A 13,311-nucleotide genomic window follows, 5' to 3' on the forward strand; every position below is an offset into this window, starting at 1 on the left:
CATAAAAACCTGAAAACTCATTTTAAGTTTTAGGTCTACAAATATGTGTATATTTTTACTGTTAAACATCCCCCCTAAATAAAAAACACAATTAATTGAACTAGAATAATTATCAGACTTTCTTACTGATTTTTCTTAATTTAAACTGTATAAGCTCTTCATTAACACTAACAAAAGGTTCTAAAAAGCTTTTAAAACAATTTTTTTTATAAATACACAAACACCATATGGGAGTATATACTTAGTGGATTTTTTTTAGTATTATTTTTAGCATCTATGTATGTATGTATGTATATACATACACACACACATACACATATATATATATATATATATATATATATATCCTTAAACTATGTTTCTTAGTTCTTGTCAGTGTAAAAACATTCCTAGCCAACTGATGATGAATAGTTTTGAGAAGTCACTGTAGTAATACTGGAACTGTTTACCTCTTAAGTCTTTCCCTTAAAACTATATGATGCCACATTTCGACCAGATTTTTTTGCTAACTGAAAAATTTTAATCACAGAATATATCAAACCATAACTATTTTGATGGCATAATCCAATTTCAAAAGTAATAAGCACTTTATTTTTGCAACGCATTATGGCCTGGTGATAGAGTTTTGATATTAATGGTGTTTCCCATCTTTGACGTGTGTACAGACTAGCACTGGCACATGCACTGACGGGATAAAATGCTATATTTTAATAATTTTTATCTTAACAACTTAGTGGCCATTTAAAAGCAGAAAAAAAAAAGAAGTAAAAGTGGCTTTCTTTGTTGTATAACCAAAAGTGATTATGAAAACAGCAACCACTGGTTGGGACCTTAAGAATGAGACATTACAACGTAACCTCAACTTGCCTTCACATCTTTGGTCCAAGGTTTTAAAGTTATGGGGGATGCTAGAAATAGTTCACACGGTTTGACTGTTAAAGCTGCACAGGCTTCAGCTGAATCACTCCAGCTTGTTTCTTTGAATTCCCTTCATCATTATGACTTTCTGTTGGATGAAGGGCCCAAGGTAGGCTGGCTCGACGACCTACTTCCAAAATGCTATCATACGTTTCATCTCGATTTAGGATAGCGCCAAAGATGTATGTTTGCTGTAAAAGGAGATGAACATTTATAACCAATGATATTAAAGCTATTACTACAATACTACATAAAAAAACACCTCATTATGAAAGTTGGTAACATACTATAAACCTTCTTAAACAATTTCTACAACTTCCACAAGTTGATGCCTAAAAACTGTTTAAGCTAATATGATGATAGTTAATGTACTGTAGTACTAAACTAAGAAGAAATATGGTATTTAAGAAAGATTACTCACTGATTATAAAGCAATAATAACTTCTTACTATTGGCCTACAAATACCTGGTCTTTTTAACATAACATTTCATTTGGTTACCAAAACTCTTGTCATGTTTAGGCATAGTACAGAAAAAGGAACAACTTCCAAAATACGCAAGTCCTGAGTAAAAATGAGAAGTCACTATTTAACTTGTATTGTCATTACAGTACAAGAGTAAAATTGTGATCTTTAAATTATGGAAACCTAGCATTGCTACACTTTTTGAAACTTGTACAACAGTATCTGAATGTACACCTGGAATGCCTACAAACATTTATAAAATTTCAAAGTTATTGAACAAAACACTAAAAAAAAAGGAGCTACAAAATTGAACCTTTATATTGCAGTCAGATTTTTGCAGAAGGAGAAAGCATTATAATAAGTATAATAAGAACAGACACGATAAACTGAAAGATGGTAAAAAAGAAAAATTATTATAAATAATCATGAAAGTTATAATTTTCCTATACCGAAAATGTTATTTCCGATAGGTACTTACCTCACATAAATAACTATTTTCATTCAGTGCTGACCTCTATATGCAAGTTTTTTTTACATGCCACAAACCTTGAGTTCCCACATACCCTACTTTCAACATGGTTCAACTATAAATCATCATGCAACAACCCTTCACCAATAGGAGTGCGACACAACTTCCTGTGACTCCCTCTATTTGATTCTACCAAATTATCATTTCGAGTTTTGGCATAAAATGGAAGCACCAATTTTCAGTGGAGAGGAAGGGTGGGAGGGAAATATATTTTCAGTATAAGAAAATAATAACTTCTGTTATGGTACATAAATAACTAGAATCCCACATTGAATAGATGAAGGGACTAGTGCAAGGGAAAGAAAGAAGCATTCCTCGAAAGAGTCCAAAGAACATCCTAAATGAGGAAATTCTTGCACTAGAGTATCATACGTGGGAGACTGCACCACTTCTGTACCAGGTATACTCTTCTTTGGAAAAAGTTGATGCAGGCATGGGTGGAAAATTGGAGGAGCACATCCAAAAGGGAGAGAACAATGGTTGGATAAGGATCCAAACCACACAATATCTGAACCTCAATCGCATAGATTATATGAAAGCAGGTGTGAGTAGAATGGATGTGTTTTCTGTTTTGTGTGCAAACTCTTATGGACATGGTTGACAGTGCTGGCTAATGAAGGGTTTAGTGACTGGCAAAACCCTGTTGTAATTCAAAATCATGAGAAATCTGAGGATCACAGAAAAGCTTTGCTCACTTTCTTGATGAGACAACATGGGTTAACCTTGAATTCACACCTGGAGGAACAGATGAAAAAGGAACAAGATTACTGGAGACATGTACTTCAATGTGTTGTTGCAGTTGTGTTCACATTAGCAGAACGTGGCCTAGCTTTTAGAGGAAGCAATGAAAAGTTTGGCTCACCACATAATGGTAACTTTCTTGGCTTGATAGAACTTATTGATAAGTTTGATCCATTTCTTGCTAACCATATAAAACATTATGAAAGCAGTGGATCTGGAAAACCTTCATATTTGTCTAAAACAATATGTGATGAACTCATCCAACTTGTGGCTAAAAAAGTGAGAGGATCAATTTTGGATGACTTAAAAAAGGCAGGATACTTCAGTTTATCTGTTAACTGTACACCAGATCTGTTGCATGTTGATCAATTAACTGTTATTGTAAGATATGTGTCACCTGATGATGACTTTTCCCACTTATCACTTTCTAACATTTCTTGAAACAAAAAACCACAGTGGTGACAATTTGGCTAACATGGTGCTGGATTATCTAGGAAATCACTGCAAAGTTGACTTCAGTAAGTGTAGAGGACAGTCATACGGTAACGCAGTGAACGTGGCTGGGAGGTACAATGGCATGCAGCAAAAACTTTTGGAAAAAATAAGTATGCTATATATATTCCATGTGCCGGACATTCACTGTATTTTGTTGGTCGTGCTGAAGTTGGTTGCTTCCCAGATGCAGTCAATTTTTTTGCTATTGTGAACCAAATTTATACATTTTTCTCTGCCTTTTTACTTCAACTCTTGTTTTAACACAATTCTTCCAACTTCAGTTTTATTCCCTATCTACTCCTTTCCGTGTTATTATAATTCTTTTTCATGTGATTGAGAATTGTAGTAGTTTTTACTTTTTACGTTTTTGTTTGTTAGATAAAAAAAAAAAGAGGAAAACAAAACTTACTTTCTCAGGTTTCTCCATTGTTACTTCTAAAGCCATTCCACCTCCTGGTATCCAAGGGTAAGGCTTGGCCTACACAGACTTGCAATATTAAACTTCAGGATATTAGAGAAAATTGTTTACAAATATATTGTTTGAAATTGAAACACTTTTAATTTAACAATGAAAACAAATTCTCTCCGTTTTTTTCTTCTCAAAATATGAAAAATGCTAAATTTGACAAAACCCACTTGCTATATTATGAACTATTTTTGTGAACTGTATTTGAAATGTAAGAAACCTGTGGATGTGCATACAATGAATGTGTTTTTACAGTCCAGAAGCAATAGTTAATACAGCTCACAAGTCAGCTGTATTAAAACAAATCAAACAATGAGTCTAAATAAATAGTGAGATAGAAGTTTTATGGTGATAAAAATGAAATAACTCAAAATACTTGATCATGCACATATTGCTTTATGTGTAATTCAAGAATAATAATTATGGATTACAAGCTTTGTTCACCACTTCATCTTTACATTTTCATTGCTTTATCTTTTACGAACATTAATGCTGCTTATCATTTATATAAAACATATTCCTGACTCCTAAAAGTTCTAATAAAACATACTTGTTATCAAACTGTTAATAAACAGTTACAATACATTCAACTCTTATGTCTACAAAGGTTTGTGTCATTGTTGGGAAAAACTCAGTCCAAAACTTAATTTATGATTTAATCTTACGCTGATAAGCATTTTGCTTACTCCTTTTTATGATCTTTTTTTCTTAATACTGAGTAATTTTACTACTAGCCCAAATCTATGGAGAACTAACAAAACATTGATTATTACCAAGCATTTTGCTATAAATTATTTTTCTAGCGAAAGATAGACCTTGAACTTTTTAATCTTGTTTGGTAGTAACTGCATACAGACCTACAATGAGCTCAAACTATCAAGAACAATCTCTTCTTTTACGTTTAATACAGTTACACATTTCATGCCAATCAGCAGGAAAAAGTAAGAAATAATTTGGTAGCTGTTTGTTTCAGGAATCAAAACTACCTATAATGAGGAATCAACTGAACAAATTTTGAAGTTTGTAATGAATGGAGCAGCTTTTATACACGACTTAAATATAAACTAAACTCAAAAATATAACAAAAATCCACACACTGTAAGTAGTATGTTGTTCTTTGTTAGTGTTACTTTCATAAACACAGAGATGCCAACCCTAATTGATATAAAATAAGAACACAAGTCTAACAAAAGAATGGAAGTTTAATCTTTGCAGCTGCTTTCTTATGAGCGATGTTGAAATTCACAGTGTAAAGTGTAAATACATGGCCAGTATATTCATACTTAAATTTCTGCAATACCCATGTTTGAGATGCCATTTATTATTGTTACAACCGATATTTTTTGTTAAAGCTTCGGTTAACTCCAAGGGTATCATTTAACTAAAAAACCTACCTGACATTTGTTCTTTTGTAGTTTTATTTATCTTGTGTTCCTGATTTTCTTATATTCTGGTGCTAAGGTTGTGTCCTAATATGGTTGAGTTTTGTATCAAGATGCCTTTTCTTCTTATATTGTAATAATTGTTTTTTCTTCTCTTATTTTCACCTCTACTTTATATGTATCACTTAAGTAGTACATTTACCCATGCTTTTCTTATTTTGTCTATTTCTTTTACAATTTTTTTTGTCTTATAAAGATGGTGTCATGAAATTGAAGTCTTGCCTACCCTCCCAACACATTTTTGGATGTACATTCTTGACTCGATAGCTTTTGTTCCAGCATCTTTCTGATGAAACTAACACAGCTGTTTCAATTTCTGAATGGGCTAACTATCAATATGATTTCTGATTGGCCAATATTCCATTCAGTGTTATGAAAACTTTTGAGTCTGGTTTGAGTACAACCGCAGAAGTACAAACACTTAAATGGATGTGATCTCAGTGGTGTTATCATTTCATTCCATCCTCACAACAAGCACAAAACTTAAAACAACAATAATAATAAACAGATTTTAAAGGGTATGATCATAATGGTGTATCTAGGGTTAAAAAATATGAATGGTTCCATCACAACAGAAATGATTGGCATCTCTGTTAACAGAGTTGGTTAGAACATTTTCTACATTTATTTTTATTATAAGGACTACTTTATTAGATTAGTATACAGACTTAGGACTAATCTAATTCTCCTACAGTGGCCAAACCTTGCGAGACGTTATCGGGATTACAGTAAAAAATATCACTAACAAGATAGTTCTGATCTATGTAGGTAGCTTGCTCTAATCAGATGCTAGCAATTTTTCAGAAAGCTAAGATGTCAGTTTAAAAATGAAGTCTGACCTACCTGAGCCTGTTCCACCCAAAAAATCAAATGTTTCACTAAAGTATTTTGACTAAAGATCCGTCTGTGAATTTCAAAATCTTTTAGTGAGTTAGTCTGAGTGAAAGATGATCTTCATGCAAAGAATAAAAATGTTTCTTTTCATCCTAGATGTTTTATATTTTATTTTCACAACCTCTAGAACTTCCTAAATGAATATCAGTAGTTTTTTTCAGTGAAACTCTATCTTTTCCCTACCATAACACTAACTGTACTGGATTCATTTTCTCTACCCTAACACTAACTGTACTGGATTCATTTTCTCTACCCTAACACTAACTGTACTGGATTCATTTTCTCTACCCTAACACTAACTGTACTGGATTCATCGATGTATAGTCAAATAAAAAGTTGAAAAATACGAAATAACGTGAATAAACCTTTTTTTTTGCTGACTGTAATATTGATCAGAAAGTTTGAAATTACTTATGTTAGAAGTTTAAGCATTTTAAAACTGCTTCCTTTTAATTTCATACTTTCACTTCTGCAGTTTGTACCATTTAAACAGTAATCCTCACTTTAAAGGCAATAAATCACAGCCAGAGTCCATCTTCCATTTTTTTTGGAGAGCTACAGTAAACAGTACGAGATTGCTGACAGTAAAGTTTCACAGAGTCCGGGAAGTTTCTAATTTTTGTTAATTTTATTAAAACAAAATATATAACAATGAATAAAATATATACATAAAAACAAGGATTTGTAGTACTTACTGCATACTCAAGCTACTTTGCACCCAAGTAAATATTTTAATTGTTACTCTGTAAGTTTCATTTAGTCTCACAAGTTTGGGGGTCCAAAAAGTAATTAATGTAGTTTTCAAATATGCATTTTAGAACATAAAAAAATATACCAGAATGTTCCACAACATTCCCTTAGACATTTGGAGTAGCACCACGAAACATCTAGAGAGTTAATAATTTAAGTGGAAAAATCAAGAAAAACAGATGAAATCGTGTAAAAGAGGATTGGCTTTTTCTACTGGCTATAAACTTGTCCAACAGCCATATAAAGTTGGTTAGCAAACAATCTCAAAAGTCAGAAAGAAAAGGGAAGGATCTTTCTAATGAGTTTGACAAATTTATCAACATCTCAGCAAATCCACAAGGGTTTCGAGTTTTAGATTGTTGTTTGTAATTGTGTATATTTTGTTTTCTGCAGCAACTTATTTTTGATTTTAGAAAATTCTATTTTTTTACATTTCTTGACCTAAATTAACTGGCTATACCTGTTTTTAAGTGGATTAACCCTTGACATTTTGGCCTGGCACTTTTGTGCATGTCACAACCTTTTACAATGTTACATTCAAAATTTGTTTGAAATTTATTATTAATGTATGTCAATTAATTTGGCATGTAAACATAGTTTCTAATTCAATTTTATATATTATCTAAGTTTCAATTACAAAAAAAAATGTTTAAATATTCCTACACTTCATTTTTCTATGTCACATTCTCCCTTTTTAAGTTACACTACTTTATTAAAATCAAACTTACCTTTTCAAATCTCACAATATTTTTTAGTGGCAAAACTAAATTCTTCACATTTGGTGTTCGGGATCTTTCAAAGCATAAGAAACTGTAAACACAACAAGCTATAATAAATACTACCAGAAGAGCAGAACGTTGATAGGAAGGAAATGTCATACTATGTAAATCAGTACGTTTTTTTACTTCAAATCAAGTTTGAGGAACATAATCTTCAATCTAAATAAACAAAAGCTGCAAAATAAATTATAAATAAAGCTGTAAAATCCATATTTCTTCATTGTAAACACGAGCTGTGTTTTTATTTACTGAAGTTTGTCTCCCTCCTTATGTTATTTATAAATTAATAATAAATAATAAAAATATGCAAGGCTTCAGAAACCTAACAGAAAATTATATATTCAAATATTCTAATCTGCCAATTTAGAGATCAGCCAGCTCATAATTTTAAATTATCAATAAATTTGAGTAATTACAGTAATCTATATTAGGCCCATTTCTTAGGAATTGATTGATTGATTGAGAGAAAAAGGATAAATAAATTTTATAAATTGTTTACATTCTCCTAAGAAAAATTATAAAAACAGATTCTGAGCATGTTTTCCAATGGTAGACATTCTTTGCTAGGGATAAACTGGAAAATGTCCAGGACTATATAGCCGTAAAAAGACTATATAGCTTTCAGCTATGTCATGGAACTAACAGTTTTACAATTTGTCCATCACAGCACCAAATAAATATGCATGTTGGTGTTATGATTAAATACAGGATAAATAACACCAGTGACTTGCAGGGAATACGAAGAAAGAAACAAGAAACCGTGAGGCCTTTGGTCTTGCACAAAGAAACATTAGGAGTTTTAATGAAAGAAAGTGTTAAACAGACTATTTGTTGAAGCAAATACAAATCTTTTCTTAACATTGCACCACCCAATAGGGAATTACAAAGAACACTCTGCTGTATTCTTTAATATGAACTGTTTAAGAATAGTTTTAGGTTCAGTACTGTTAGCCTTTTTAATCTATTTAACATATTCACTGCCACTGCATCCAAGGCATTGTGTCAACAGAAACAGTGAGGGATCATTTTATTGGAATCCGCATACATTAGAAGTCAGTTCTGCTGTGATAATACTGGCATTGTGTCAACAGAAACATTGAGGGATCATTTTATTGGAATCAGCATACATTAGAAGCCAGTTCTGCTGTGATGATACTGGCATTGTGTCAACAGAAACATTGAGGGATCATTTTATTGGAATCAGCATACATTAGAAGCCAGTTCTGCTGTGATGATACACACATGAGGGTCTCCTCTCAAAAATATTTTGCTTGAATGTAGATTTTTTTAATTTGATATACATTTTCTGCTTGCCTTTTATAGCATGGATAAAAATAGTGCTCCTTCAAAGCCTATTATAAAAAAAATTTACCCCCCCCCTGAAACTATAACCATGACTATAATTTGCCTACATTCAAAACATACCCCAAAACCATGACAAGATATATAAAAAATAAATGACACACATGTGCATTATGGTACAGATCGTAGTTGAATAAGCATAAATGACCATAAATGTTCTATCTTGCATTATTAAAATGCTCCTAATCAAAACAAAAAACCAGTGGCACCTGGCATGGGTATCGATCTCTCGAGGTGGCACTGAATGTGTTGATTTTAGCTTTTAGACCAGCTTGTTTAGGCCTTCATGTAGTTTGCACCTTTTACTAGTAATTTTCATAGGTTTCCCATACGTTTCCATTTGTAACATTAACAATGTGGATTCTTATTGTTTATTGGTTGAATTTTGCACAATCCTAGTTGAGGGCTACCTCTACTGGCCTTCCCTAATTTTGAAGCAATAGACCTGAGGGAAAGCAGCTAAACAACACCATCTACTGCCAACTCTTGGGCTACTTTAATCAAATAATGGGGTCTGACTGTTACTCTTATAATACACCAACAAACCTGAGGTGGGAAGTATAACTTTTTCTTCTTTTTTTGGCAAAAGTGTGGCACAAAGCATGAAAACTCATGGATCACGCTTGGCCCGTGGATTATTATTAGTTTAAAATTACTATTAGACAATTTTTATTTCGCCATATATGCAACAAAAATGACCTGATTAGTTGAAAACAACAATTTCATAAATGAAAATATTTTCAATTACATGATTGTTTTTTGTTAAATCTTAGCTCATGCAACATAACAAGTTCAACATAAGATATTCTTTGTAAAATTTAAAATTATCTTGTAATTTAAAAACTAAAAAATTCTAACCGTACCTGTTTGTTAGATAAAGACGCCCATTCTTAAATGCTGAAGTTAGAGACTTGTCTCGGTTTATCAGTGTACACCTTCGTCCTGCATGCCAAGCTAGCAAGGTACAAACAAACACTTTAGTAGTTAGATCATCAGTATGAAATAGTTATCTTAGAATATACAATGTCACCATTGTATTTATGTTTGGAACCTGATATTTCTTTAAACACTCAACTAAGTAAGAATAATTGGTTATCTGTCTGACATCCCTTTAGTAACATATGGAGCAAAAAACCAGCTTGACTTTAACACACTTTCCTGATTACCAACCTTTATAATCCACATCATTCAACTACACAGTTTGGTTTAGTTTGTTTTGAATTTTGCACAAAGCCACATGAGGGTTATCTGCACCAGCCATTCCTAATTTAGTAGTGACAGACTAGAGGGAAGGCAGCTAGTCATCACCACCAACTCTTAGGCTACTCTTTTACTGATGAATAGTGGGATTGACTGTCACATTATAATGCCCCCATGGCTAAAAGGGTGAGCATGTTTCGTGGAATGGAGATTCAAACCCGCGACCATCAGATTTCGAGTCAAGTACCCTAACCACCTGGCCATGACGGCCCTTAAACTACACAGATACATTTTTATCATTTGATACTCATGTGCTTGCTGAAGGTTATACTATCATAAACTACTTAAAGAAAAAAAAAGAAATTTGGTATTATCACAAACAATAAATTAAAACCAAGATTACACAAAATTAAGTTAGTGATTACAACCCAACTGAGAGAATATTATGAAGTAAATAGCAGTAAACTAACAGCTGATTATAAAGTTGTATATTTGGATCCTGGTTAAGTCAAAGCAGGGATAAAAATGACTTTTTGAAGAAAACCAAACTAATAATAAGAGTATTATAGATTTGTGGTATTTTACCCACATGTTAACAATAAACAGTAGTTACTAAGTGTATATCTTGTACATCTACAGTTTATTGTTTGTAATTTAATTATGCACAAAGCTACACAATGGGCTATCTGTGCTCTGCCCACCACGGGTATCAAAACACGGTTTCTAGCCTTGTAAGTCCGCAGACAAACCACTGCGCCACTGGGGGGCAACTACAGTGTAAGTATCTTATGAATCATACAGCAGAATGTTATAAGTTTAAACAAAAACTACTAAAAACCACAAGCTTATATTTCTCACTAACCTTGGCTAATTCCAAAGAAAAAATAATAATAATAATACAATCAAGAAATAAAATAAAATACATAAAAGTTTGAGACCTAATGGAGAAAGGATCTTTAATGAAAGCTCTTTATACTTACAGTACTTGCCTATAAATTTGTATATATTAAAAATTATTAACAATAAAGACATTTTATTATTTACTTTGTTTTAACTTTGTAATGAATGGGTTATTTATTAATGAAGGGAAGTACTCCACCTACATTGCTGTGCTGTTGCAGCTAATTATTCTATATCTATATTTACAGGTACTTAAAACAATTATTTCAAGCTGATGTCTGTTTTCTTAATGAAACTATTATTATTATTACAACTATTTTGTTTCCTTCATCTGAGTTTCTTTGGTAAAGATGGACACCTTGCTATTATTCTGAATTTTAATCGTTGTTAAATTAATAAACTACTAGTTTGTTATATTAAAGTAATCTTTAACTTTTAAAATAAAAGTAATGATAATTTATTTAACTCAGATCTTGTTTGTAAACTGGAGCTTTCTTCCTGGCCAGTAACCTAAGTTTATATTAAAATATGTTGTTTATGTGATATTATTTTAATGTATTTTTGTTGCATCAAAGATAGATTTTCTTATCTCTTATTGAAAAACAAACAAACCCAGAATTATTTACTAAAATAGATCTATGGTAGTACAGGAGAAAAATTGTAGACATACATTTCTTTATTCTTTGAGGAACTATAAAAAAAAACTTATTTTATTTAGATCTGTATGGTTATAGGTTGAGAAGTGAGATGGGTGTTCTCATTCCTCATGTATTAAGCTAAGTCATGCTATTCAATATCTGAACTCGCTTTTGACATGAAGATTATTACTTTGGTAGTTACTAAACCTGAATTTAAATCAACATTCTTTCAAAACCTAAGGTCGGAACAATCTACAAGCATTCCCAGTTGTACACTTACCAAGCGCTTTTCTTTCTGTAATTCAGGCATTTTATAGCATGAAGTTATTACTTAAATAGGGCTAAAACAATCTGGAATTGGACAAATGATAAAATCTTGGTGTACTGTTTAAGTACTACAGAAGCTTACACATTAAATAGTAAATGAAATAAACTTTAATAAGTCCAACACTACAGAGTATTTTGTACTAATAAACAATTCTAAATTATTTACAGAAATACTTCCCCAAAAAATGTATGCCATACACGTGTTGTTTTTCCTATTATTACAACTGAAACACTTTCAATAAAAACACATTGCTTTGCCTGAATTTGAACAAATATTTGATACATATGGAAAGCCCTTAAAAACTACTCATAATTACAAAACAGACCTAATTATTAAATAAAACTATCTATATAACTACAACTGAAACACATAGCTTTGCCTACATTTGTCTGATATGTATGAGAAGCCTTAAAAATCTACTCGTTACTACAAGACAGACCTAATCTAAACCTTACAGAATAAATTAAATCATCATCAAAACAGGTAGCATGATGTAACCTACCTAGTAAAACAGGTAATATGGTTTACTCGTACCTGGTAGTGGGGATTCTGATACTGGTAAGTTAAATAATTCGAACAGGTAGCAGGACGTAACCTTACCTAGTAAAACAGGTAGCAGGACGTAACCTTACCTAGTAGTGGGGTGAACTATTTAACTTACCAGTATCAGAATCCCCACTACCAGGTAAGGATACATCAAGCTACATATTTTACTAGGTAAGGTTACATCCAACTACCTGTTTGAACTATTTAACTTACCAGTATCAGAATCCCCATGATCCAGGTAAGGGAATCAAAAAGTTCTTAAGTCATAACCTTATGTGTAGAATCAAAAAGATCTTAAGTCATAACCTTATGTGTAGAATCAAAAAGATCTTAAGTCATAACCTTTTGTGTAGAATCACAAAGTTCTTACATCATAGCCTTATGGTAATGTATGACTTTGTGTGTTTACTAACAGAACGTGATTAACCAAGCTGCCTGTCATCTCTCCTTGGCCAAAACAGAGAATCAGTCATTTCGTACACATAAGGTTATGACTTAAGAACTTTTTGATTCAACATATAAAGTTATGACTTAAGAACTTTTTGATACTACATATAAGGTCATGACTTAAGAACTTTTTGATTCTACACATAAGGTTATGACTTAAGAACTTTTTGATTCTACATATAAGGTTATGACTTAAGAACTTTTTGATTCTACACATAAGGTTATGACTTATAAACTTTTTGATCCTACATATAAAGTTATGACTTAAGAACTTTTTGATACTACACATAAGATTATGACTTAAGAACTTTTTGATTCTACATATAAGGTTATGACTTAAGAAATTTTTGATTCTACTCATAAGGTTATGACTTAAGAACTTTTTGATTCTACACATAAGGTTATGACTTAT

The 13,311-nt window shown here is 31.9% G+C and overlaps 1 protein-coding gene across 1 annotated transcript in view; it reads right to left on the bottom strand.

The window, feature by feature from the left end:
- Positions 1–6: 6 nt before the first annotated feature.
- The window catches only part of LOC106467709 (GRAM domain-containing protein 4-like), a 43,838-nt gene continuing 30,533 nt past the window's right edge, over positions 7–13,311 (bottom strand). Inside the window, exons 15-19 of the mRNA XM_013928084.2 lie at positions 12,441–12,501; positions 9,704–9,794; positions 7,428–7,509; positions 3,557–3,625; positions 7–1,109 (exon numbers count right to left, since the gene is read on the bottom strand). Coding sequence (XP_013783538.2) covers positions 936–1,109; positions 3,557–3,625; positions 7,428–7,509; positions 9,704–9,794; positions 12,441–12,501 — 477 coding nt within the window. The 3' untranslated portion in view covers positions 7–935. The remainder of the gene's footprint in view (positions 1,110–3,556; positions 3,626–7,427; positions 7,510–9,703; positions 9,795–12,440; positions 12,502–13,311) is intronic.

Source organism: Limulus polyphemus, unplaced genomic scaffold (genome assembly GCF_000517525.1).
Source record: "Limulus polyphemus unplaced genomic scaffold, Limulus_polyphemus-2.1.2 Scaffold2714, whole genome shotgun sequence".
Taxonomy (NCBI): domain Eukaryota; kingdom Metazoa; phylum Arthropoda; class Merostomata; order Xiphosura; family Limulidae; genus Limulus; species Limulus polyphemus.